This window comes from Camelina sativa, chromosome 16, assembly GCF_030686135.1.
Source record: "Camelina sativa cultivar CO46 ecotype springtype chromosome 16, ASM3068613v1".
Lineage (NCBI taxonomy): Eukaryota > Viridiplantae > Streptophyta > Magnoliopsida > Brassicales > Brassicaceae > Camelina > Camelina sativa.
The window spans coordinates 17270354-17298288 of NC_141895.1; the positions used below are offsets into that span (position 1 = coordinate 17270354).

Genomic DNA, 27935 nt, shown 5'->3' on the forward strand with positions numbered 1-27935 from the left:
GATCCGATAAATAACCTGCATCAGCAAAACCAACTAAACCTTCTTTACTATGTTTAGTATAATATAAACCCAAATCAAGTGTTCCTTGTAGGTAACGCAACACATGTTTGATACCGTTCCAGTGTCTTTGGGTTGGACAAGAGCTAAATCTAGCTAGGAGGTTCACGGCAAAACATATGTCTGGTCTAGTGTGGCTAGCAAAGAACATTAACGCTCTTATTGCACTGAGGTATGACACTTCGGGACCGAGAATCTCTTCATCATCCTTCTTTGGACCAGATGGTTCATTATCCAAATTTAAACTTCTCACAACCATTGGGCTAGGCAATGGGTGAGCTTGGTCCATATTAAATTTCTTGAGTACCTTTTCAGTATATGCCATTTGATGCACAAGGATTCCTTCATTTATGTACTCAAGTTGCAATCCCAAACAGAATTTAGTCTTGCCTAGGTCTTTCATCTCGAATTCTTTCTTTAGATATTCGACTGTTTGAGCGATTTCCCCAAAAGTTCCTAGGATATTCAAATCATCCACATATACTGCTATTATTACAAACCCTTTGTTTGCAAACTTCTTTATAAAAATACATGGACTGATGGGATCATTCTTATAGTCTTCTTTGGCTAGGTACTCACTTAATCTATTGTACCACATACGCCCACTTTGTTTCAGTCCATAGAGAGAGTTGTTTAGCCTTATGCAGTATTGTTCTCGAGAACCGCTCTTATCTTTGAGCTCAATACCCTCTGGTAATCTCATATATATTTCATTATCCAGTGGACCATATAAATATGCGGTTACAACATCCATTAACCGCAAATCCAGTTTTTCTTTTATAGCCAGACTTATTAGAAATCTAAAAGTCATTGCATCCATCACAGGGAGTATGTCTCCTCATAATATATTCCTGGTCTTTGAGAGAATCCTTGTGCTACAAGTCGTGCCTTATATCTCACGATTTCATTATTCTCATTTCTCTTCCTTACAAAGACTAACTTATGTCCTACTGGCTTTATATCGAATAGTGTCCTTAAGATCAGACCAAACACATTCCTTTTCTTTAATGAACTTAACTCCACGTCAATGGCTTCTTTCCATTTTAACCAATATTTACTTTGAGTGCAGTCTAATATAGACGTGGGTTCATGATCCTCATTTATCTCAATTGTTACCTTGTATGCAAATATTTCATCAATGTCGACATCTTTTTTGTTCCATTGTATTCCATACATGATATAATTGATTAAGATCTCATTATTATCAATACCTTCAGGACCTGGAGGTTCAGCGTCCCAAACCTCATTTGGTGCCTTAGCATTTGCCGTGGCCATGTCTATAATTTCCTTAATTTCGGTTTTACTTGCACCTTTCTTAGATTTCTGAGGGTCTACCTCGTTTTAAACGGGCCTTAGACTCTGTAGCAACTTTGTTATTGTGTTCCTTTTGAACATCAATAAGTACTGGTGCATTACAAGCTGGTATGTACAATTTTGTTACTCTCTTTGGGGGAGCAAAGGAATCCTGCAATTGAATAGCTAGCTTTTGCAAATGTATAATCTTTTGGACCTCTGCATCACAGGCTAGAGTCCGAGGATCTTGCCAATTTAAGGATGTTTGATTCCATGATATTTCTTTAACCAGTTTGTTATTCTCTCCACCCAACATAGGAAATTCGGATTCAGCAAACTTACAATCGTATCTGGCCTTAAATAAATCACCCGTAGTTGGCTCAAGATACTTAATAATGGTGGGAGAATCATATCCAACATATATTCCCATCCTCCTTTGATGTCCCATCTTAGTTCTCTGTGGTGGAGCAATTGGTACATAAACGGCACACCCGAATGTTTTTAGATCGGATATGTCTGGCTTATGACCTGTTAGTAATTGGGATGGTGAATATTTATGTTCACTAGATGGCCTGATGCGTATTAACTCAGCTGCATGTAATATTGCGTGTCCCCAAGCCGACACAGGAAGCTTCGACCTCATAAGTAATGGCCGAGCAATCAATTGAATACGTTTAATGAAGGATTCATCTAATCCATTTTGTGTATGGACATGTGCCACAGGATGTTCCACACTCACCCCCATGGACATACAGTATTCATTAAACGCTTGGGATGTAAATTCACCAGCATTTTCTAGACGTATAGTCTTTAGTGGAAAATCTGGACAGTGGGCTCGCAGACGTATAATTTGGGCCAGCAATCTAGTAAACGCAAGGTTTCTATTTGACAATAAACAAACATGCGACCATCTGGTCAATGCATCAATTAGGACCATAAAATATATAAACGTCTCACAAGGTGGGTGTATTGGTCCACATATATCTCCTTGTATTCTTTCCAGAAAGTTTAAAGTCTCTTTAATGACTTTCACTGGTGATGACCTTATAATAAGTTTCCTTTGTGCACATGCTACACACGTGAGATGTTTAGGGATAACTTTTCTCTCTTTAAGAGTGTGCCCATTTGAATTCATTATTAGCTTACGCATCATGTTAGAACCCGGATGGCCAAGCCGGTCATGCCATATAGTGAATTTTTCATTGAACATCTTGTTCATTGCCAAATTAGCTTCTATCCTATTAATCTTAGCATGATAGAGACCAGTGTCTAGTGCGGGTATAGTCTCTAGGACCTTCTTATGTCCGTGGGTGATTTCAGTAATATATAGGAATTCTTTGTTTCCTTCACCCTTTGTTTCGACATGGAAACCATTCAAACGAATGTCCTTAAAGCTCAATAAGCTTCTCTTTGAGCTGGGTGAATATAATGCATCACTTATTTCAAGATGGGTGCCATTAGGAAATAAAATATGATCATGGTTGTAGCCTTCAACTAGGCTTTCTATACCCACAATTGTACTAATATTGGCAGTTTTCATTATGAGATTAACAAAATATCTCTTATCCTTCAAAATCGTGTGGCTTGATCCACTATCAACCACAAGTATATTCTTTTCCTCAGCCTTTTCTGATATAGACAAGAATTTATGTTTTAAACTTTAAAGTAATAAAACAAGAAAATATATATTGAAGGAAATAATTGAATTTAAACCAAAAATAATAATCCAAAACAAGAATCCAATCGAATGCAAAGCATAAAGTATAAAATTAAATCAAGACCAAATTTGAGTTTTAATTATCCTCTCTTAAACAATCAGAGGTTTCATAATCCAATAGGTCATCCTTCTCATGGTCGAAATCACTTTCACCATCGAGATGAACCAGATTAGCTTCTAGATCCTTTTTCAAATTCTCTTGATAGAGATCAACAAGGTGCTTAGGAGTTCTGCATGTCTCTCCATACCACATCTATGGCAAGTGGACTTGTTCTTATGTTTCGGCTTAAATATCCCGCGGCCTTTACCCCGACCACGGCCGAAGCCGAATCGGTTTCCACGGCCTTGACCACCAAAATTGTGTCCTTGGTAACTACCACGACCATGACCACCACGTCCACTTCTCCCACGGCAACGACCAAACTTGTCCCTATGGACATAGTTAGACTCTTTGGTCTCTTTCGGCTCTTTAGGCTCTTTAAGATTTTTCTTTGCCATGTCAACCTTGTGAGCTTCCGGTAATGGAGTTGTACCCGGAGGTCTCAAATCACTATTCATCATCAATAGCTCATTGTTCTGCTCAGCAAGCAATAAACAAGAGATGAAGCTTGCAAACATCTTTAACCCCTTTTCACGATACTGTTGTTGAATCAGTACGTTATTGGAGTGAAAGGTAGAGAATGTCTTCTCTAGCAAGTCCTCCTCAATAACCTCAATACCACATAACTTCAAAATCGAGACTATCTTAATTAGCTCTGAGTTATACTCATCCTCATCCACGGATTTAAAATCCTGTATCCTTAGGTTTTTCCAATCAAATTGAGCCTTTGGTAGGAGCACCGTCTTTTGGTGTCCATATCTGTTTTTCAACGCTGTCCAAAGGTCAAGAGGATCTTCAATAGTGAGGTACTGGTTTTTGAGACTCTCAGCAAGGTGATGCCGTATATGCATAATTGCCTTGTACTTGTTCTTTTCAGAACAGTCATTTTTCATCCTCAATGCACTCGCAAAGATCTTTTGATTTCAGATTGATCTTATTGTCCAATGCCCCTTGCAAGTAATTATCTCCAGAAACATTAAGGGCAGCATAGGATAGATTGTTGAGCTTTGTCATCTACACAATAAAACATGCATCCGATTATTAGCATGCGGTATTTAAGACCGAACCATGCCATGCTATTACACTCAAATTTTCGTTGTTTAGTATGCATGAAAATAATCCTAGACAAAAATAATCTAGCATGCAAAGTTTTCCTTTTTCTAAATTTTCCTTTTCCTTTAATTTTCCTTTTTCTAGATTAGGATTAAGACAAAAGTTTTAGGGAATGTTTTCTAGGATTTTAGGATAATGTCTAGAATTAATTTGGGATTTACCCTAATTTTGTTTTGACCTTTCATGCAAAACATAGAACAATTCTGATTTTAAGTTCTTAGTATTAGGGTTTGATTTTAAATAAACAATATTAATCGGATTTAAACCTTAGAACAAACAGTTTAAAATTTCCTCTATGAATTTCGATTTTAGGTTTCTAGTTCCAAGGTTCTCATGCAACAAGCAAACAATCAAACATAACCGGATTTTAGGTTTTAACATATTTAGTTTAATTGCAAACATACTAAGCAATCCTAAACCATAACAATCGGATTTTAGAGTTTTAGGGTTTTAGGGTTTTAGGGTTTTAGGAATTCAAAGCTTAGGGTTTTGTTTGTTGATTGTTTACTTGTATATTTTAGGATTCCATTAGATTTAAGAGATCAGGTTCGATTCATAGGTTCTAAGGGGGTTTAGATTTATTTACCTTCCACCGTTTGTAGGTTGACTGGATTTGAATCGGGAGCTAAAGACCTCGGTTTTACCTTTAGCTTGATCACGAACCTCGGCCTAGGTAGGAAGAAGAACTGATCACGAACACAGGTTGCTCACGAACGGTACCCAATCACGAACACGAACGGAAGCTGGTTGTTGGGTTGGAACGAACAGGAACTTTGTGTGCGGCGGCGGTTTAGGTTTTTAGGGTTTTTCTCAGTTGGACTTTTAGAACAAGTCGTACTGATAACGTGTTGTAAACTAGAGAAACTCGAAGGAGAATTTCTCTTCTTATTCTTATTCATTATGTTCGATAATCATACATATATATAGTGAAGGACACAGCCTTATCACTTTAGGAAACACTAAACCGACTTAATACAAAGGAGGTGGCCGATGGGCCTTATGGGCTTAGACGTACATGGGTCGTGTATGGAAATCAACCATCCGTGTTTTACAACATGTTTTATTATTTTATTAATTAATTATGAATGGTTTTGAATATAAGAACCCATGATCTCTTAGTTAAAATTTAATCCTCCAATGGTAGGTTCTAATTTTGGGTCTCTTATTTTTGAAAATATTGTTTTTTTTTAATAAAAAATTGTAAATTAAATATAAGTTGTATAAATGTGTAACCTTTTAAGAATTTATAAAAATAGAAAATATTGCATTTAATTAATTTTTAACATACAAAACATAATAAAAACATTAATACATATTACAATAAAAGTGCAATTCCTAAATGGAGAAAATAATAAATTATAATACTGATTTGCTCCAAATTTTGCCCAAATATTCTCAACCAAATCATCTTGTAATCGTTTATGTTTTTCTCGATCACGAACATCCATTCGAATCTTGAGCATAGTTTCGACACATGAAGGCATGGTTGTTGGAAGCATGTAGTCAACTTCTAAAGCTCTATTTGACTGCAATTGTGCGAATTCATTTTCATCAAACAGAGTGTACTCATCTCGTTCGTCTTCTACTATCATATTATGCACTATGATAGACACTCTCATTATTTTCTCAATTTTTACCTTATCCCAAATAAGAGCCAGGTTTTTGCACCAAAACTCTAAGAATTTAGATATGAACCCCCAATGGGAAAGGTGTAAGCCTACTAAAACTGATATGTACTTCAGTACTTGAACAAATATGGATTTAATAATTATTAAGTGGGTGACAAGAACGATCTATTTGGAAGAAAAGACATACCAAGTTAGCCTACTTATAATAGCCATGATTCTAATTTTCAACAAATGAGTTGAGAAGAATAGTTCCATAAATATTGCTAGTCCAAATTTTAGGTGTCAATATCAACTATAAACTTTCTTTCAGTAATAAGCTAGAGTGAAGAAATATATGCATTTTCATAAAGTCGCAAGTTTCAAGGTAGAGGAGAGAAGCCAAAAGCATAAATGTTCAAACTAAAAGCTCTAACAATGTCATTTTTCAAAGATAGGTAATCAAATTATCCTTTTAGCGTGATAATTTTAATCACGCATATTTTGTACGTGATTCAAATATAACTCGGTATATTTGATTCAAATATAACTCGGTATAACTCGTTCATGGTCACTACGATCATCAGAGAACAACTACATATTCTGAGTAAGGTTCTGAGTTTTCGAGTAAGGTTGTCTACCAATAGACACGAAAACCGGCCTTCAATAATAAAAATAAGCAGAAATATTTGTAACATTTTAAGATGCTTTGCAAGGTAGACAAAAAGAGGCTTGTCAAACAAAAAGTGGACATAACGGATGAAATAATTAGAGTCATGAAGTGTGTCTAGAACGTGAACAACTTTCTTCTCTACTTAAAATTCTTTAGCGAAAGAGACATAAACGAAACACTAATTACAAAAGTAAAAGAAACCAAATATTGAGACAAAATCTTGTTAAAGTGTAGATTAGGTAAGATATTCACTGCAAGAAGCCAAATAAGACATTGCAATGTAAAGGGTTCTGATATTTGTTTCAACACTATCTCATAGTTTTCCAGCGTTGAACTTAAAAAAAAAAAGAAAAAGAAAAAAACACAAAAGTTAACAAATCCCTGACGATGTTTACTGTCAGTATTTGCATAATGTCAGTAAGTTTACTTGATATTAGTTACAATTTTACCCTTTCTAAAACATTTTTTTAGAAAAAGCGTTGTTGTTTTGTTTTTCGATCCAATTTTTGAAACTAAATATTTTCTTTATAACTATTATTTCAGTTTATAATTTAGAAAAATACATTTATGTAGTGGATTTGTAAAAGATAAAAGAAAACAACTTCAATAATTCCTTAATTTTTGTGAAATATATCAAAATAACATTTTTGTGAAACATAGAGAATATTAGCTATTGTTAACAAAATATAAATTGTAACAAATTAATAGCAAAGCGAGTTACAATTTCATCTCTATAATTCGTTAGAAAATCAAATACTACAGAATTGCCGACTACTGCAAACACTTGTAAGAATTAACTTTTCATTCAGAAAATATAATAGAATTCTATGCAACTGTGTTTATGGGTTGTGTCAATTTCATATACATCTAAACTGCAAACATATAGCATATGGGGACGGTTGCATGAGCGCCCATCAAACTCCGATAGTTATTAATAAACATGTATCATAAATTTATGCTTGAAAACCGTATAGTAAATTTGGAAGTACCATGAAAAATAAATAGGAAAAAAATAACAAGGTAGCTGTAATTTATAAACAATCAATTGTATTGTAGGTGTTAAGGAAAAGATAATGATTTAGGTTAATTCAATTGTCAACTAAACACAAACTCGCTAAGTGTGAAGAGGACAAAGATGGTGACAAGTAAAGTTTTTCAAATATCCTAAAAGCAAAGGTCATGCATGAGTTCAGGGGGGTAAGGAAGTATAGGCTTAGTTAATTAATCATGTATTTTACATAATTTAAAAGGGTTTAATCAAATATAAAGTGGTAATAGCATTTTAAAATGTTTAATGATCTAATCACGGTTGTAGTTAGTAAGATTCGGGAAGATCTTGCCATGTCTAAACAAATACTTAATTTCAACGTCAATCACGCCAACACTTTAAACTTGATGTTAATCTATTTTTTAGTATTAAACTATTTTTTGGTAGGACCTCAATTATAACCCGATTTTAATCATTCATAAATGCATTGATCATTATATAAATTAAGGGGGTAGATCAAAGATCTATTCAATAAATTTGTAATCTTATAATTATTTCTACAAAACTAGAAAATTCCTGTATGTCCAATCAACTAATTGAATGGTTCAAATCTCGTGACATAGTTGAAACTTTTAAAAATGATGAGATTATGTATATGCTTATCTTTTAAACTATATAATATACGATCAATGCTTTACGAGGTATGTAGACCTCCTAGCTTTTATATTATTGTTATGTCTATTATGTGTACACGCACACATATGTGGTACATATCATTTTCTAAAGAATTATTAAAAAACCATAAAACTCGGAACTTAACTATTAACCCTATTGTAAACTATGTAGAAACATGCCATAAGCACTCCATAACAAAGTGAGTGGACCAACCTAGACTCCATAATTATTTTTAAATCTCATCTTAATTATAAATATATGCACATGCAAACTCAGGGGTTCATTTTAAGTCTTTAATCTCATTTTTCCATTTTCAAGAAAACTTTTTATATCTGTCTCTCTCTATCTCTCTCTCTTTGTACATAAACATTTATAGATAAACTCGCATATATGGCGACTGAAACATCATCTTCTTTGAAGCTCTTCGGTATAAACCTACTAGAACCGACGACGTCGGATCAAAACCGGTCACCCCAACCAAGACCCGAATCCGGATCCGGATCCGAGTCACGTAAGTACGAGTGTCAATATTGTTGTAGAGAGTTTGCTAACTCTCAAGCTCTTGGTGGTCACCAAAACGCTCACAAGAAAGAGCGTCAGCTTCTAAAACGTGCACAGATGCTAGCCACTCGCGGTTTGCCACGTCATCATAGTTTTCACCCTCACACGAATCCACTTCTCTCCGCCTTTGCACCGTTGCCTCATCTCCTCTCTCAGCCGCATCCTCCGCCGCATATGATGATGTCTTCTTCTTCCTCGAGTGCTAAGTGGCTTTACGGTGAGCACATGCCGTCACAAAACCCCGTTGGTTACTTTCATGGTGGAAGGGGACTTTACGGGGGAGGGACTGAGTCTATGGCTGGAGAAGTTAAAGCTCACGGTGGTTCTTTGCCAGTGATGAGGAGGTTCGCCGGAGAGAGTGATCGTAGTAACGGAGTCAAGTTAGAGAATGGTATTGGGCTGGACCTCCATTTAAGTCTTGGGCCATGAATGACCCAGTCAAAATTAAAATATTACTATTGGGATTTCATTTTTATAGAGTTTTTTTTTTCTTTTCTTAATTTTAGTTGAAATTGGTGATTACTATTTTTTCTCTTACTTTACCAAATCTCATATTCTATGTATGCGTTTGCTTTCGCTTTTTTTTTTTTTAAATATATTCTTCTTGTAAAAATGCAATGTGAATTATTTACCCTATCATTCTGTTAACTTTGGTTTACTTATTTATTAATTTAAGAATATCAATAATGTTGAGAGAAGTTGATTAGCAAGTTAGTAAGACGCACACCAAGTTGATTTCATCAAATAGAGGGTTTACTTGATCAAGGGCTTTCACTTAAGTGGGAGAAAATGAAAATGAAAATGAAAATGTTATGTTTGCAAAGACACTCTAAATTTTACCGCAATTCTTGCTAAGACCTAAGATGTGCATCCGGTATTTGTTACATTGTAGATTGGTACATTGCTATACCAATCAAGGCGACTAGATCCATCAAAAGGTTTTATTTTAAGTTTGAGATGAAGGTGATGATTTGGTTATGTTGCAAACCACTATTAGTTTTACCGCAATGTATGTTATTATGATGTGAACCCGATTGGACAGGACATTTTGTTATGTTGTTGGAGGAATGAATATAAAATAAGAATACTGAAACAGGACATTTGACTCTCTAACATAATTATGAAGAAGATGACGGAACGTGTGTTGCTTACCCCCTTCATATTCAAGAATCAGAATAACTGAATAAGTATGTAATTTTTTTGTGAATAGTATCCTGCAAAGAAATTGTACCCCAAAATAAAATAAACAAATCAGATCTTTAAAAAAAATGACATAGCCACGAAGTAGCCACGGATAAAAATCATGGCTATGGCTCTGTTCTGTGTATATAAATCTGAAGTAACCCTAGTTTCTTCTATCTTCTTCTTCTTTCTTTCTTCACCTGCCGCCTCCTCCGATCTCACCGTCCGCCGACAAGCCACCTTCTGCACCAAGGTTTTCCCGCCGATCTCTCTCTCCCTTTCTGATTCAATCCCTCTTTTTCGTGTTATCTTGAAACTGGAACTTTCAATTTAAGGGCTTTTCGTGCGTTTCTTTTGAGTTTTGGTGCTTAAGCTTGTGAGGATGATTTAACAACAAGCAATTCAGAATTATATATTCTTCGGTTACATATGTAATCAAACTGATTAGAGTTTTTGGTTATAGTTTAAAATTTTATAATTTGTAGGTTCATATAGTACTTTTTTTTCCTTCCAGAAGTTGCCAATATATAGTTTTGATATGTAATTGTCAGAGTTAGTAAATTATTAGGAATATGATATTGGAATGTTAACACAACATTTTATAGTTTTATTACATATCTTTTGCAGATATGAATCGTCGAAGCGCTTCTCATGAAGCCACTCTTTTCTCACAAGGACCTCGTATGCCTCTCAGAGCGACTAGATCGGCTAGTTCTATTGATGCAAAACAACCTCAACCCAACTTAGCAGCTTTGATAGTTTCGCCTGCCAGGCGAAACATGCCACATCTCCATCCACACAAGCTTAATGGAAGTTTATGGTAAATAAATTTGTCTAAATCCAATATTTGAGTTTTCATTAGTAATTCTTATGTTTTTTATGAATTCTTTTTGTTTCTTTTATGACAGGTTTGACGATGATGATTGCATCGACAAAGACATAACAGCAATATGGCAAGCGGATTTTTGGGGACAATGGTGGAACTATAATATGATCCCACAAAGTACTAAAGACGCTTGGTGGTCTAGTTTTGTGGTATATCTTTATGTATTTTGGCACAAAAATTTAGTTTACATATCTTTTGGAGTTACTAACTATAGCTTAAACCTTTTTTTTTTTTTTGCAGCAAAAGTACTATTGGGATAATGAGCACCACGACGAGGTTTTTGCATGTTGGAAGCACTTGTCCGAGGAGTCGATGGGGAAACTATTTAGCAAGAGGAAGAGATCAGGGAAGAAACTCGAGTACACTTGGGAGACAGAGGTGATGGTTAAGAAGAGCAAAACAGAATTGGATTTGGATAAAGAAGAACTTGTCATGCACCTTACGGTACACAAACAAATTGGCAAAATCGCTCATGAGATGGTTAATACATATTTTTTATAAAGTAAGTTTGTATTTAGTATTTTTAACCCCTTAATTTATTTTTTTCTAAGAAGGTTGAGGCTGGTGAGAAATCATCACCAGCAACGGAATTAGTCCGGATGACCAACACCGAGAAAGATGGATCATTAGTCGACAAACGGGCAACTGTCCTCGTAACAGCGACCGAGACTTTGGCTACCCAACAGTCTACTTCAAATGAATCAGATGCTGTTAGCGAAGCTGGCTCGACGGCCACAGGACCTTCCCGCCATCAGCACAACGTTGCACATTTGGTGGTATTCATTTCTAACCTAGCTAATCTCATTTTAACAATAATGTTCATATATTATATATCTATTTTTTACATTACTAAATAGATACTTGTGTATATTGAATGGTTTTTTCTTTAATTTTTTTTTGGTAGAGTGCTACACCACACAAAGTTGATATGAATAAGTTGGATACCACTTCTCACTATCAAAACTTAGACTTTGATATGAGGATGAGCAGGATTGAAGAAAAAATGAGTTCGTTGAAGCTAGACTTAGAGACATTGAAGCTAGACTTAGAGACGTTGAAGCTAGACGTAAAGGCCTTGAAGCAAGGCATAGACGCACTATTACGAGTTTACGGCATAGATCCTGTTACCCTCCAGCCAATGGGGTCGCTTGCTACACCACCCGAGAACTCTATACCCACCACGGGTCCTACGCCATAAACGGGTCAACCTACCCGAGGGAGGCAATCAACCATGCAAACTATACCCACCACGGGTCACTTGTTACGTTTCTTCTTATCCTGACGACGGACGACGGTGATAAGAGCCACTTTAAGTAGAACTATTATTCCTTTTCTGTGGAAAACCCACCGAGACGAAAGGTTTGGTTCACTTAAACCATCGATTTAATTTCCTTTTTTTTTGTTTTTTCTGATAATCCCTTAATCGGAACTAAACGAGTATGTATATTTGTTTCCTTTTCTGAAAGTTAATTACTCAAAAGTCAAAACCATCTGAGACAAACCAAGACCGGTTCAATTAAACTATATTTAATAGGTTTTGTAATTTTTTTTTTTTTTTCATATACAAATTAGAACGCATATACAAACCAGCTAATAAACCAACAAAATGATTAGAACGCATATACAAACCAGCTAATAAACCAACAAAATGACAAGGAGTGAACATCACAGCATTCTCACCAAATGAGAATCAAAATGGTGATTTACTTTTTCTCGTAACTTCTATTATAGTTGAGTTTTATAAATCTTCATGTAACGAATCAGATTAACCATGACATAAATTTTAAAGGATCTCCAACTTTGTTTTGTATCCTTTAATTCTAATTCAAAGGAACTGTGTATCTTCAAACTTTGCAGACCAAAAATGAATCTGCCATATCCAATTAAATGTCCCAAAAATGATGGTTTTAGGATTTATCAAATGTGTGAGTTTTTTGGTAGTTTCTTTCAAAACAAATGTGTTCGTATGATCGTAACCTTGTGCCCTACAATGTTTTTTTTTGTTAAGAATGTAAATATTTCGTTAAAACGAAAAAAGTTTTGATTATAAACCTATACAAATGGTCTCATAGCAAAAAAAAAAAACATGGAAGCATAAATTGTAGTACACAAATTTTGGTCCATCCACTCGACCAAAGCGTTCAAGCCGAAGGAGTTAGATGAAGCGATGACGATTTTGAAGTTCTATCTAGATAAGTAGTTGAAGTAGAAAGTTGACTGCAACTTGAAAACACTAAATTGCGCTCGACTCTTTCCACTAGAAGCCTTTCACTGGAGGTCCAAAGATGGGCCGTCAACGGCAGAAACTCAAAGTCCTCGATCACATACTCCTCCCGGGTCATGTGAGAGCCACTCGTCAATCAAATCCATGTGCCCAACAATGTTGTATAGCTTGTATCAAACATTAACACTCACTATTTAAATCATTTTCTACCTAACTACCTTATGCCCTTTTGTTTTCCTGCACATGAGCACATCCATCTTGTTTGCGCCTCTGTGTCTGTATTAGTGAAAGAGACATCATAATTACATTTTATCCATCTTTTTTACGGTCTGGTCCAATGTTGAATGCCTTGTTGCTGTATATTTTACGCATATACAAAAATTTGTTGCAGGGGGAACACATCATGAGCTCGAGAGTTTCATATAACAAAGAGAAATTTTGTTGGGAAAGAGAGGCAATTTAGTGTAAAATACTCCAGCCCATGATACTGAAATTGCTAGTCTAGAATTCAAACAAGATTAAAAAGTTCAAGTAAAAGATATCTCTCTTTATTAACTTTAGGAAAACTCTCTCCAAAACCTAAAGCTCTCAAACTCTTAATCTCTTAAGTTGTGCAACAAGTCTGCACCTCCTTATATAGAGAACACCTTGACCAAACTTAAACACATTAGGAAATATATTTAGATAACTCCTAAATACAATTATCTCTAGATAACTCCTAAAGACATTGGTCCTTATCTCTTTATTAAACCATAACTTGGTTGGCTTATGACTCAAGCCATTTCAAGCTTATCCAACATTCACCTCCTTAAGCTTAAAATCAATCTTTGACAAATCATGAACTCCAACAAGGTCCCTCATTTCCTTGAACTTGATCCTTCGTAGAGCCTTAGTGAGTATATCAGCTTTTTTCTCACTCCCTGGTACATGTTCCACTTCTATAAAACCATTCTCTACACACTCTCTTATGAAGTGGTACCTGGTGTGTATGTGCTTGCTCCGGCCATGAAATACTGAGTTCTTAAATACAAGTTCCTCTAGATAACTCCTAAAGACATTGGTCCTTATCTCTTTATTAAACCATAACTTGGTTGGCTTATGACTCAAGCCATTTCAAGCTTATCCAACAGCTAGTCCCCATTTTATTAATCCATGTAAATTTTAACTCAAAAATAATTACTATATGAAATATACCTTTATATAGTTATTGACTTAAATTTCTGGCCTTCTATAGTTGTGAAATTTCAGACATAGCCCACACATACAAAAAAAAAAAACTATGGATTAATAAAATTGATTTAATCTATAGTTATTAAAATTGACTTAATCCATAGTTATTGACTATCGATTAATAAAATTGACTTAATCCATAGTTATTGGCTATGGATTAATAATTATATATAATCCTCTTGATATGTTTATATTGCTTTTACAGTTCAATGAATCAGAGTTACAAGACGTTGATTGGATCAGCAAGAATCGCGTCTTCCCACCAAAATTCTAACTTTCATCATCAATCCGAGGAGTCTGATCAAAAATGTAAAGCTGCAACAACACTATCGACAGAGAAGTGACCAAAAATGTGGAAAGTGGCGTGTGAATTAGAAGAAACCGGAGTAGCTATGATTGTAGTCTGAGCGTCGGAGATAAGACAAAGCTCAGAGGCTTTGTTGTAAAGACCCTTACAACGTTTTGAGAAAGCAACCTCTCATGGATCTTTCCTCTCTATCTTCTTCCTTGTATCAATTTTCCTCTTCAACCCACCCATTATGATATTTTTTTTTCTCAAATTCCCAAATCAGAAACGAAGGGAACGAGACAATAAAACAGAGAGTTTTATTGTGTTTGCTTGATGCGAAAGAATGTGAGATATGACACTGTTTCAGAATCAAAATATATATACATATATACTTTTAGTCTGAACTCATTTTCTCCATCCTTGTTATTTTCCTTTTCTGACTCGGCTAATCAATGATTAAACAACCTAGGTAAACCTGTTTTTGCTTTTTTGAAGTCTAATTACTCAATTTTCCCTTTTCTGAAGTCTAATTAATCAAAAATCACGAGAGACGAACATGGTCGGTTCGGTTAAAACATCAATGTAATTTTTTTTTAATGTAACTAAACGAATAAATATTATTTTATGGAAAAAGATTAATAGCTAAATCCTGAATTTGAAACACATATGTTAACCAACTAAACAAAAAGAAAACCGAATTTTGCATGGCTCTCTATATAATACTCCCTCCGTTTCAAAATATAAGATGTTTTAGATAAGTTTTTGTTTTATAATATATGATGTTTTCAAGTTTCTAGGCAACTTTTAGATTAGTTTAGTATTTTATATTATGCAGTATTATTTCTCATTGGTTGAACTTGTTAAAAGTAAAGATTTCTTAATCTGCGTGTTTTAATTAAAACATCATATATTTTGAAACGGAGGGAGTAGAATTTTTGTTTTCTTTGGTGGATTTTTTTTTATATACTGATTTTCTAATAAGTTCAATTAAACCAAATCAAATTATTGTGTACCAAATATGCATAATATTCTCCTTAAACCGATCCGGTCAACGATCAATTAGAATAAGACCGTTAAGAAAGGGTAAAATCGTCAGTACAACAAAACATCTAGGAGCCTCTCCTCTTTGTTTTTCAATCAGACCGTTACGAATCACAAAAAGCAAATTTCAATTTTTTTTTTGGTAAAAAGCAAATTTCAATTTGATAAAAAGTTTCAAACTTTGTGAGGAAGAAGACGAACCCAAGTGATTTACGACACAATCTCAAACCCTAGTATGGAACCTCTGTTTTTTTCTATCGATACAATGTCCGAAACGCAACAAAAACTCAAGCTTTTGGTTGATAACGGCGATTACGGATTCGAAAGAGGACCTAGGTACGGAGAGTACGCGAGACTACGAGAATCGAAGCTTCGGATGAAACGAGACTTCGAGAAGATTCTGAAAGAAGATGACAACGAAATCAGGGTTTTGCCGGAGAAGAAGACGACGACGAGATTTGGGTTTAATCCGAGTTTGAATCAGAGGAAAGCAGCAACGACGTCGTCTTCTTCGTTGGCTCAATCGGTTCCTGATTTCTCTGCTATGATTCGTAAAGAGAATCGTAGACCGGTTAATTCGAATTTGCCTCCTCGGAGAACAGAGCTTACTCCACCGCCGGTTAAGAGTAGAAACGCCGCCGTTTTCGCCGGATCTGCGTTGAGAGGAAGTGTCTCAGCGAGTGCTGGTGAGAAGAAAGGTATTGGGATGATGATGCGTAAAAGCTACGCGACTGTTGAAGATCTTAAGAAAGTTTCCATGGCTGCTGCTTCTGCCATTAACGGTGGCGGAGGAGGAGGAGGAGGAGGAAGGAAATCGATTGGCGGCGGAGGAAGGAAATCAATTGGTGGTGGTCGGACTATTCTAGGTTACAGACAAATTTACTGATTCTTCTGATCTTGTTTGTGTCCAAAAATCTAACATTTGTGGCTTAAAGTTTGGTTTTTTTTTGTCTTTCTACGATTTCTCTATTCTTTTGTGGGTTTTGATTGATGAAAGATTAGTCCTTTTTTCAGATTTTTAGTTGTGTGATTGAAGATTTGTATTAGGGAAGTGAATTCACATTCTCTGTTCAGATTCAGATATATTAAAAAGCTTTGGTTTTTTGAACCAATCATTGTTTTGTTCGAAGAGGAACATCTTCAATTTGTATAACAAGGAAACAGTGATAAAACTTGAGTAGTTATCAGAAAAGCTAAAATAACATACATTGATCAGTGTCGTTGGATAACACAAGAACTGGTGAAACGACACATACTATTGACGAAACATTGTATTGTTGTTTCTAGAAGAGATCAGTTGTTAACTCTCCCACTAGACACTTAAGTATTTCATAAGCAATCTCTGATTCGACTCCAAATAAATGGGTTTCAATATCCATCCATTTCTCCATCTCGATACCAATAACGTCATCCGTACTAATCCGAGCCAATCTTCCCCACTTTGGAACTTCTTCAAGAACACTACGTATCAACTCGTCCGGTTTAGCAATCAAAGGCTTTAATCCTCCACAAGAAATGTTTCTTGTTTCCAAGTGTTCAATCATGGCATCTACAAGGAACCCTCCGGTTAGTCCAGGGAAATTAACTAGATGATCAGAACGAGCAGCGTAGATCATGAGTTCATCGAAGAGTTCTGGACCGATGAAGTAGTTCTCTTGTGTAGCTGTAGTACCAACCAATAGCTCGGTGTGGATTATGACTTCTCTTGCAACTGTGAATCTCTGCTGCGTTAGAATGAGACCCGTGTTGCTTAAACAGCGCAGGACGTTAGAGATATGGCTGACAAGATTGGCGATTGCTTGATAATTACTACCGCTTTCTGAGTTCTTGAATGAAGTCGCAGAGTCTTCAAGAATGTCCCAGTCAGGTTCTGTAGCCTCTAGAGGTAGCCTCATCTGTCCTGGAACTACAAATCATAACACCAGTTTCAGGTTTCAAATACAAGAACTAGACTTTGTTTGCAACTCTCATCAGTTACGTACCTGAGATATTGTCAAAGCTATTAGAAAAGCAACTCTCATTGGAGAAAGATGCATCAAGTACAGAACCTGGGCTCGTGTATTCACTGTATGTTGTTTTGCATTTCCTCTGCAGTAAAACAATAAGCATTATGAATAAATATGAGAATTACTAAAATTGTAAAGTCCTTGCAGATTAATACACATACCCGATAGGCTGTATCTGCGTAAGGCATATCGATATCTCTATTATACCGCTGCTCCAAAGCTAAAGAAGATAGCAATTCATGGAGGATCAAAGATGCTGGTTTATTGGGCAAAACACTTCCTCCCACAGCATTATTATCTTCTTCTTTAGAAGCCAAGTCTTTCAATTTTTGCTGAATCAACCCCAGAGTTCCTACATCAAGCTGTGGTCTCGTAAACGATGTTCTTGGACTTCTTTCCACCATCTGATGTGGCACACGTTGAACTCTTATCCTCTCTTTGGTTTCTTTACAGCCTTGCCTATAGTTTCTATGAGGGGAGCAACCAGGTTTCAATGGAGAAAATGCAGTTTCACTCCTACCGTTGGGGACAGTACTACATGCACAAGAATATTCATCATCTGATCTTCTTGTAACTGGACTCATAAAGCTACTTCCTCGTTCGTGACCACTATCGCAAGCTAGTCTTCTCTTCCGCGCTGGACTGCTTAATCCTGATCTATTACAAGACTCCTCAGCAGACTTTTTTTGGAGCTTCAAATCAGAGTGATGATTCCTACTAGGTGAAGCTCTACTCATGGCTATAAAGTCCTTCTCTTTACAGTTAATTGCATTTGCAGGTAAAGAACAACCTCTTTTGTTCTCTAAGGTAAAACATCTAGCTTCTGGAGGAAACCTTTCCGTCTGCAACACCTTCCAACTGAAGTCATATCGGGAGCGGTATAGTGTATTGTCTTTAGCAGGAACAGATACAGATGATGATTCTTCATTCCTCCAAAACACATTTCTTTTACTCCGTTGAAAAGGAGATGATTCAGACACACATGGCATGTTCTTTACAGTTTCTTCAGCTACAGAACTTGAACCATTCACATCAACCAAGCTACTACCACATGCTTTACAAGAAGCAACAGTACTGTTATAATAGCCACGTTGAAACTCAGGTAAGACAACAACTTCAGCTAGTTCTTTCGCTGCATTGTCACATCTTCTAACACCTGAAGAACCAGGATAAGCAATAGCGCATTTGGCATTTCTCTTCCCAGGTTCCAAAATCCTAGTAGCAGCATCAATCAACCTAGAACTCCTCCTATTAAGCCTCGGGCTTCTAACAGGTGAAGCAAGATTCTGATGCTGATGATGACTGCTATTATTATACTGATGATGTTTCCTAACTCGAGTCAAAACGTTCTTAATCTGCAACGCTTCAGAACCAAACTTCTTAACCGCAACACGCCTATCACAAACTCCTGTTGTTCTCTGCATCTTCTGTGGTCTTAACTTATCAAAACCATTCTCCTCTTCCTCATCATCTTCTCCTAACCCACCAAACACATCACATCTATTGTTATCTTGAATCTTCAGTTTCTTCTTACTCTTTCCTTTGTCTCTATGATTAGATGGCATTGATTCAAGGCCCATCAAACGTGCTACTAAACTAGGAGATCTCATATCATGCTTTTTAATCTCCCCAACTTCATTCCGATTTGGAAAACTTCCTCTGTTCTCATCATCAATCTATCAATCAGTTCAATCAACAGTACTATTAGTTCACTGTAAACAACTGGATCAAACTAAAAGATATAAACTTTGACAAAAATAAGAAACATTCACCAGATTTAGCTTTGATTTGAGCCTTTTCTCATTGCCTCCAAACCGCTTGGAAACTTGTTTCCCTGCCATAGACATAAACTTATTCAGTACACACTAACTCAAGAACATCCATTTTCAGACACAACCTGAGACAGAGAAAGAGAGAGAGACAGAAACAGAGCAGAGAAACAGAGCAGAGAAACAGAGAGACAAACCAGGAAGGAGTGATTTCCGAGAAAAGAGCTTCTTTTTAGCAAATCTTCGGTTCCAATCGAAGAGCTGAAAGAAAACACCGACGCAACCACCGAGTCGACTAGGCCGTTTCTCAGTTATGGCGGCACACGGCGCCGTCGCCTCCTGTAACTCTCCCGTCATTAGGATAACTAAAACAGCAAAACCCTAACAAACCCACAAGTTCAGAGAGATCTCAAACACTGTAATGAAGGAGACACATTGCCTCAAAATCCCAAGACTTTTTATCATATAATCAAGAACGAAGCAAAGACCCAGAGAAAGAACAAAATTATGATTCTTTAATAGAAAAAGTCACTCAGCTTTTGTGAATTTTGGGGAATCTCTCAGTGAGATGATGAATGTACAACAACAATACAACATTATCAATATAGCTTTTAGTTACGAGAATAAGGAAAGAAAGAAGACAGTTGGAAATGAAGAAAACGACAAGTGGTACAGTGGAAGAAGAAAGAAACTGAAGAATCATTACATTTAGAGCTTTTTAGGAAGAAGGAAAGGAAAAAGTTTTTGAGTCAAGAATTATGAACGCAACGGGTAAATATTCGCAATTGGGACTTGGGAGAGTATTAAAAAGTGAAAGGAGACAAAAGCAAAACGATAGTGACGAGAAGTGATTGAAAGAGAGATGAAGGAGGAGGAGATTAGAGAGAGAGACAGAGACTTGTTGTGTAAAAAAATACTTATAATTACTGTGATTCTCTTCTGTTGTCACTCACTGGCAGTGAAAGGGGCTCGAGAGAGATTGTTACAGAAGAGAGAGAGAAGCATGCGCACAAAAGGTTAAGTAGCTGATACAAAGTAGGACTAGAGAAAGTTTAAAGAGCTTCTCGAGGCGAAAAAAAAAAAATACTTATATATATGCAAACGATCAAAATAAAGATTAAAAAATTGTCTTTCTTTATTTTGCATAGACGGGGTCGGTTATTGTTTTGGTTCACTGAATTGAACGATTATCTGAATATGTTAGTATTATTTAAAAAAAAAATCAAACCGAAGTAAATCAAATTTTACTAAAATATATTAAAATTATTCTTACAATTGATGTTAATACCAAACCAAATAGTTGTACGGATTATAAATATATAACTAAATTAAAAGAATGATAACTAAATCGACATGAATCAAATATTTTGTTCAGACGATTATATATTGATATAATTTGTCAAAAACCGATTAACCAGAAACTGTATCACCAAATAAACCAAAGTATCAGGTTTAGAAGCAGTGAACAAATATATATATATATTTTTTTACAACAAAGAAACAAGATTGGCTCAAACAAGCCAAAACGAAGGTACATTGTTAACAAAGGTAGCCAAATGCGAAACTGTGCGAATATGTCACGCCAAATTATCCGCTTTGCTATTTTGAGAACACGGGACGTAGGCTATGGAAAAGGAAGTAAACTCTTCTTTGTCTGCCTCGATGTCCTCCAAATAAGGTGTAAAGGCTGGCCACTCAGAAGGCGAAGACACTATTTTCACTAAGTCGGAGCAGTCGGTAAGGAAAACGACAGATTAGTTATCCGTCCCAATCATACAACGCATAGCCCAAACAAAAGCTTCAATCTCGGCATGAAGAGCGGTGAGACTACGACATGAAGAGCTGTGAACATATATTTTTTAAATAAAATTTGATTTTTTTTAACCGTCTAACCAAAATAAACCGGATTATACAAAAATCTAAAAATATATATATAAATACAAAACCGAATTGATCTGAACTCAATATATATTCGGATTATTTTTGTAGTATGATTATATAAAAAGTTTAAGAATTTTTAAAAAATTAAAATTAAAATAAAAAAAAAAATAAAAAAGGTTTCTCACATATTAGAAGCGTAAAATGTGGTTCCGAAAAACGAACATGACAATAAGGTGAAAGGTTCGAGATTTCTGTTTCTCGTTTTTGGGGAATCCAGCTTCATCTGTAGTCCGTTTCTCAGTTCCAACTTCTTATTGGTTCTTGTTCCATGCTGAAATTAAAAAAAAAAATAAACTAAAAGTCTTCTTTTATAACCAAATCCTGAAAAATAATAATACGATGGCATGATTTTTTTTTGTTGCCAACCAATAAACGACATGTGGACAACCATCTGAGTATAATTATTTTGTAGTACAAAAGAAAGAAACAGAAAAAAAAATTGCCATTTTTGAAGAAGCTAAACAATGACCTGACCTTGTGGGTATGACCACGGTGTGATGGTTTTTTTTAGAGGTTGTGGTACTAGCTTGTCTCCTAGAGCAATAACAATTTAATATAGGGAGGAGCTGCGAGGTTATATAGGTCACGAACAAGTAGATGATTGTCAAGAAAGATAAATTATTATGCATGAGTCTTCTTGAGTCTAGACTTTGTGAAAAGGTCCATTTGTTATGTAGCTTATGTTTAGGTTCATGAACAAAATTTATCATTGTATCGTCATAATAGAACTCAAGAAGATGTGGATTTCAAAAAATATATGTTCATCATGTTTTTTTTATAAATATAACAAAAATGGAAACAAGTATTTAGCTGAAATTATCGTGCAAAGTTGCAAAAGGTTATGAAAAGTCATAAATGGTCATATAAAGTCAGTAATCCTCTCGAGTATGGTGTTAGAGCGAGTAAACTAGTATTTTTTTCTAATGGCGAGACATGAACTCAGAACCTATAGCACAGTCTCCTTTGGAAGGTCCTTGGTTCAACCAGTAAAAGCTACATATATACTGCTAAACTACAAGTGTCCTCTTATCTTACAGCAAATCAAATAAGCTCGATTATCAAATAATCAGACAACTCTAATAATCCACATTTGGGTGAGAGTATGTTCAAGTTTCCTAAAACCTGATACCAAAAAAATAATAATAATTCCTAAACTTTTATCAAGATATCAAACGTTGTTGCGACTTTTGTGCTACAATGACTCAAGAGCTTCATTATTTGTATAGTTTAGTTTCTAGGAAAATAATAGTGAACTATATAAATAAATGGGTATGTGTATAGACTATAGACTATATATATTGGCTGAAAAAAAAAAGTATAGACTATATAGATAGGTGTAAAAAGTTTGAAATGTAATAAGACAGAAAAAAAACAGAGTTGCGTCTTTGTCTCTGTCTGACGAATTCTGAAATGTCACGGACAAGAAACCCATACACGCTAGGAATCTCAAGTATTCCCCCACTTATATTCATATACCACAGTAACAATTATTTTTCTTGTAATTGATATATATATATATATATATATATATATAAGCACATATATACGTTCAATATTTTTAAAAAATATATTTTGTTTAGCTATAAATTGATAATTGTTGATAATACAACTGTTTGAAAATTCCCAACACGAAACGATGCTAAAAAGGAAACAGAAAAAGAAGGGATCAAATTTTGTCAAAAATAAATGAAAAATAGTCTAGCAAATTTTACTATTTGTAAAAAAAGTAACATTTTGACCGAGATGAAGAGACAAAAATTCCTGGTGCATTCTCTCGAATACTGTGGTTTGATTTAACATCAGAGTGAAAAGTTAAACAGTCATGGTGTTTTTTTATTAACGGAATGGTATATGGGATTCTTATGGATTTTGCAACTTCTTCGTTTGAATGTGCCATTTTCTTTTAAATTTTATAGATTTGCTATTTTTCTATTTTCAACATGTGTGTTTTTATAATTTTTTTTGCAAAAGTACATACTTCATATCAAATACTAAACCCTAAAAAAATATAGAACCAAGAAAACCCAAACATAATGTATTAAATTGTGTTTTTGAATCTTAGAAAATGACAAATCTAAAATTTTTAAGATAAAATAGCAAAAACTATAAATGTCATTAAAAGAACTTCCTATCTAGTAATTAACTCTTTTGTTTTAGAGTATGTATCACAAATGACAAATGCATGTTTCTATTGCTTATGTATAACACTAAAATTTGAGAAATTCTTTTAAATACCACTAAAAAAAATTCCAAAAATATCACATTTTAGTTTTTTTTCCAAAAATACCACAAAAGTTTTTTTTCCAAAATTACCATAAACACAAAAAAAATTGATTTTTAAGGATGTAGAATTTTTTTTTTTAGGTTTGGGTTGACACATTTAGTTTTAGGGTATAGTTTTTAAGGGTAGAGTTTAGTATTTAGAATTTATGAATTAGTTTTTAGTATTAGAAATTTAGTTCAATTATGTGGTATTTTTGGAAAAATATACATTTTAGTGGTATTTTTGGATAAAAACTAAATTATGGTATTTTTGGAATAAAAACATATTTTAGTGGTATTTATGACAATTGCCCTTAAAATTTAAATTTAAGAGAACGATTATTAGTGATCGTACACGGAGAAGAAACGCAATTTTTGCCAAAGTGATATTAAACATATGAGATACTCGTAGTCTATGATTAATTAGCATGTTCTTTTAAAATTCTAAATATTTATAAATAAATAAGAAAGGATTTATAATGTTTGTATGCATCACATGAGCCTGAATTATGGATAAATGGGAAAATAAATTCTACAAGATACATATGCATGACGTATGGAATTGTGGATAAATGAAAAATAGTTTGCTATAATATGAATATATATATATAGCATATTATATGAAAGGAATCCCTGCAATTATAAATACATACGTAGCAAGCTTTGCAGTAGTATGTAGTATGATTTCTGAAATATAGGGTCCGAATGGTGACCGCGATTTTGGTTGTGCGGGGAAAGCAGTTTTGGAGTGCGGTACGGTTCAACTGCAGTACGTGCGGTTTGCGGGACAAGTGCGGTTTATACAAAATAAGCGGTACAAAATGATATTTGATTGGTGAAAAAACTATTTGCGGTTCAGTATTAATTGTGTGAATGTAAAAAAAGGAAAAGCGGTGCGGATTACATATATTATAAATAATTTTATTAATAATTAGTATGTTTGTATATTATTGTATGTTATGAATTAATAATAAAAATAACTGTATTTATAAACCTTAAATACTATAGTTGATCAAAAAGTAATTTTTTTTTTGACATATTGATAAAAAGTTCAACTATATAAAGATACAATTTTTTTAAACATATTGTTTTATTTCTAAACTAATTTATATTGTTATCTATACATATACATATACATATATAAATATATTAGTTAGGAAAATAAAATAAAAATGATATGAAACATAATGAAAATATTCAATTGTTATATAATTAAACTAACATGTATAATTTTAAAAAATTAAGTAAACTGGATTACAAATTTTTTAAAAATAACAATATAATGAATACATAAAGACTCTATGATATATGAGTATTTTAATAACCACTATGATATTTAAGTAGTATGGACAATATTATTATTTACTGAATAATAAAATTATTACTTTTATTAATTTTCAACTTAAAACATATATTACAACCCTATTTATTAACATAAAAATTGCACTTTAAATCAGTTTTTATAAATTTAAAATCTAACAAAGCATTTAAAAGTGTACTTTTCATTAATTCATTTTGAAAATATATTAAACAAAACCTATATAAGATTGTGTTTAGGAAAATATGAGAGTAGGTTTTTCAGAAAAAAAAAAAAAAAAATTAAATATGAGAAGTAATTAAAAAACAAAAAAACATTACCAAAATGATGTTGTACTAGATGTTTACCAAAGGATAAAGTATACTACAAATCGAGAGGTAGAGAAAGAGAGAGGATAAAGTATACTAGATGTTTATCAAAGTAAAATCTCGAGAAAGAGAGGAAGGGAGAGAATAAGGGATAGTTGTTTTTTTGGTTTTTGATAACGTAGACACATATGTTTATATAGTACATTTATATATTAAAAAAATTGTTAAATAAAGTATTAATTGGTTGCGGTCCCAGAAACCGCTGGTTATTATCCGTTGTATTTTTGAAAGGCGGTTCATGCCTTTATCTGCTGAATCGATCCGCTTTTTGTTTTTTTTTGTTTTTTTTTTCAAAAAACGCAAATTAAATTTTTTTCTCTTGAATGGCTGTACATGTGCGGTTTTGGTTTTTTTTTTTGAAAACCGTTGTTGTTCCCATTCACTGCCATAAAAGACTGTGATAGACCAACCATTTTCCGAAAGTATATGTAGCAAATTTTACAAAACAAATAATGAAATATATACACGTACGTGGTGTCAATATATATACATGTATTAGATAAGGCCCGCGTTATTACGCGGATAAAAATTAATAAAAAAAAAATATTAAGAATAATGAAGTAGTAATTTACATTTTTTTAGATTTTATCTTGTAACATTTTAATATTGAATATGAACCTCTCATATTTTATTTTCATACTCTCCCAGTTCCATTATATAAGATAGTACCATTTAAATATCTATACCATCATAATAAATAATATTTTACGTTTAATTACGCATTTCATCTTAATGCATAGAACTTTATATTTTATATCAAATACAATTAATACATCATATAGAATCTATATCTTTGTAAGAATTCAAAATAGAAATAAAAATTAACAAAATATAATTCGCAAAAACTGTATCAACATTATTTAAGATATATTTGTTATGTTGTTATCTCATAAATACTAATTTTTAATTCATGTCTTAATCAATTTTAAATGAGTGAAATTCATAAAATAAAAACATATACAAAGATATAAAGACATTATCATCAAATAACTGAAGATTCATTCCTATAAATTATAATTTATTCCAAATTATTTTATGTTTTGACATATGCATTACAAAAATACATGTGCTGAAATTATAAATTCAAACATTTAAAAATTACTAATATCCTTAAATGATATTTTTAAAATGATACATATTAATATTTGAAAATTTTATATTCAAAAATAAATTTTATCGTTAGACATTCACTTTAGTAATCACATTTAACTATCTATATCATCTTAAAACCATAATTCACTAAGATATATTTGTTATGTTGTTATCTCATAAGTACTAATTTTTAATTCATGTCTTAATCAATTTTAAATGAGTGAAATTCATAAAATAAAAACATATACAAAGATATAGAGACATTCTCATCAAATAACTGAAGATTCATTCCTATAAATTATAATTTATTTCGAATTATCTTACGTTTTGACATATGCATTACAAAAATACATGTGTTGAAATTATAAAATCAAACATTTAAAAATTACTAATATTCTTAAATGATTTTTTTCAAAATAATACATATTAATCTTTGAAAATTTTCTATTCTAAAAGAAATTTCATCGCTAGACATTCACTTTAATAATCACATTTAACTATCTATATCATCGTAAAACCATAATTCACTAAGATATATTTGTTATGTTGTTATCTCATAAGTACTAATTTTTAATTCATGTCTTAATCCATTTTAAAGGAGTGATATTCATAAAATTAAAACATATACAAAGATATAGAGACATTCTCATCAAATAACTGAAGATTCATTCCTATAAATTATAATTTATTTCGAATTATCATACGTTTTGACATATGGATTACAAAAATACATGTGTTGAAATTATAAAATCAAACATTTAAAAATTACTAATATTCTTAAATGATTTTTTCAAAATGATAAATATTAATATTTGAAAATTTTCTATTTTAAAATAAATTTCATCGTTAGACATTCACTTTAGTAATCACATTTAACTATCTATATCATCGTAAAACCATAATTCACTTCTTCATGGATTAGAGTTATAATTTTAATAATAAAAATAATATGAGCATCATATGAGATAATATGTATATTGTTGGTTAGTATTTTAAATTTAACAATAAAAATAATCAGTAAAAAAAAGAAGTTAACATCCACAAAATTTTTGGAAATCCAAAAATATCCTACATATTATTATTCTATATCTCATAATTTCATAAGTAATACTTTTGTCAATTTTCATCAATTAACCAAAAATATATTTCTACAAACTCATTTTTTCTATTTTTTTTCTTCAGGTTTCTCATATTACTACATGCATTAAAATCTTTAAAATAAAACATGTAAAAATATATTAATACACATCATGTATTGAATCTTTTTTTTTAAGTTTATTATTCTTTCAAGATTTAGTGTACTTATTTACAATAAAAATTTATATTACAACGATAAATACAATTTATATCCAACTAAAATTATGTTAAATAACTGATATTATTCTTTTTTTTCCCAACCATTAGGCCACAACAGGCCGGCCCATTAGCATAATTTTAATGTAAGGAGCGGGACTCGATCCCTAGTGTGATGGTGCCTTGTGCATTAAAGACTTACCATTGGTCACTTCACTGATGTTATTCTTTTTAACTTTGTTATTTATTGATT

At 33.2% G+C, this 27935-nt stretch overlaps 4 protein-coding genes across 7 annotated transcripts; 3 read left to right on the plus strand and 1 right to left on the minus strand.

Moving 5' to 3' along the window:
- The first annotated feature begins 8505 nt into the window (after positions 1–8505).
- On the plus strand, positions 8506–9429 carry LOC104750490 (zinc finger protein 6). The gene has a single exon (XM_010472290.2). It carries the CDS (start codon positions 8611–8613, stop codon positions 9208–9210), a length of 600 nt encoding a protein of 199 aa, XP_010470592.1. The 5' UTR covers positions 8506–8610; the 3' UTR covers positions 9211–9429.
- Positions 9430–9884: 455 nt separating this feature from the next.
- LOC104750491 (uncharacterized) lies at positions 9885–12350 on the plus strand. 4 transcript variants are annotated; one of them, XM_087491487.1, is made up of 6 exons: positions 9885–10216; positions 10569–10783; positions 10872–10998; positions 11090–11293; positions 11404–11625; positions 11754–12350. In XM_087491487.1, the coding sequence occupies exons 1-6, from the start codon at positions 10085–10087 to the stop codon at positions 12045–12047; spliced, it is 1194 nt and encodes a 397-aa protein (XP_087347613.1). In that variant the 5' UTR covers positions 9885–10084; the 3' UTR covers positions 12048–12350. The 4 variants fall into 4 exon arrangements, with proteins under 4 accessions (XP_087347613.1, XP_010470593.1, XP_010470594.1 ...); XM_010472291.3 differs by having other exon boundaries at positions 10591–10783; positions 11401–11625; XM_010472292.3 differs by having other exon boundaries at positions 10591–10783.
- A 3381-nt stretch (positions 12351–15731) lies between these two features.
- LOC104750492 (uncharacterized) lies at positions 15732–16745 on the plus strand. The gene has a single exon (XM_010472293.3). It carries the CDS (start codon positions 15869–15871, stop codon positions 16517–16519), a length of 651 nt encoding a protein of 216 aa, XP_010470595.3. The 5' UTR covers positions 15732–15868; the 3' UTR covers positions 16520–16745.
- A 52-nt stretch (positions 16746–16797) lies between these two features.
- On the minus strand, positions 16798–20501 carry LOC104750493 (uncharacterized). Its single transcript, XM_010472294.3, has 5 exons — positions 19606–20501; positions 19412–19473; positions 17801–19315; positions 17616–17721; positions 16798–17539 (listed from the first exon to the last, which is right to left on the minus strand). Exons 1-5 carry the CDS (start codon positions 19763–19765, stop codon positions 16917–16919), a joined length of 2466 nt encoding a protein of 821 aa, XP_010470596.1. The 5' UTR covers positions 19766–20501; the 3' UTR covers positions 16798–16916.
- Positions 20502–27935: the final 7434 nt, after the last annotated feature.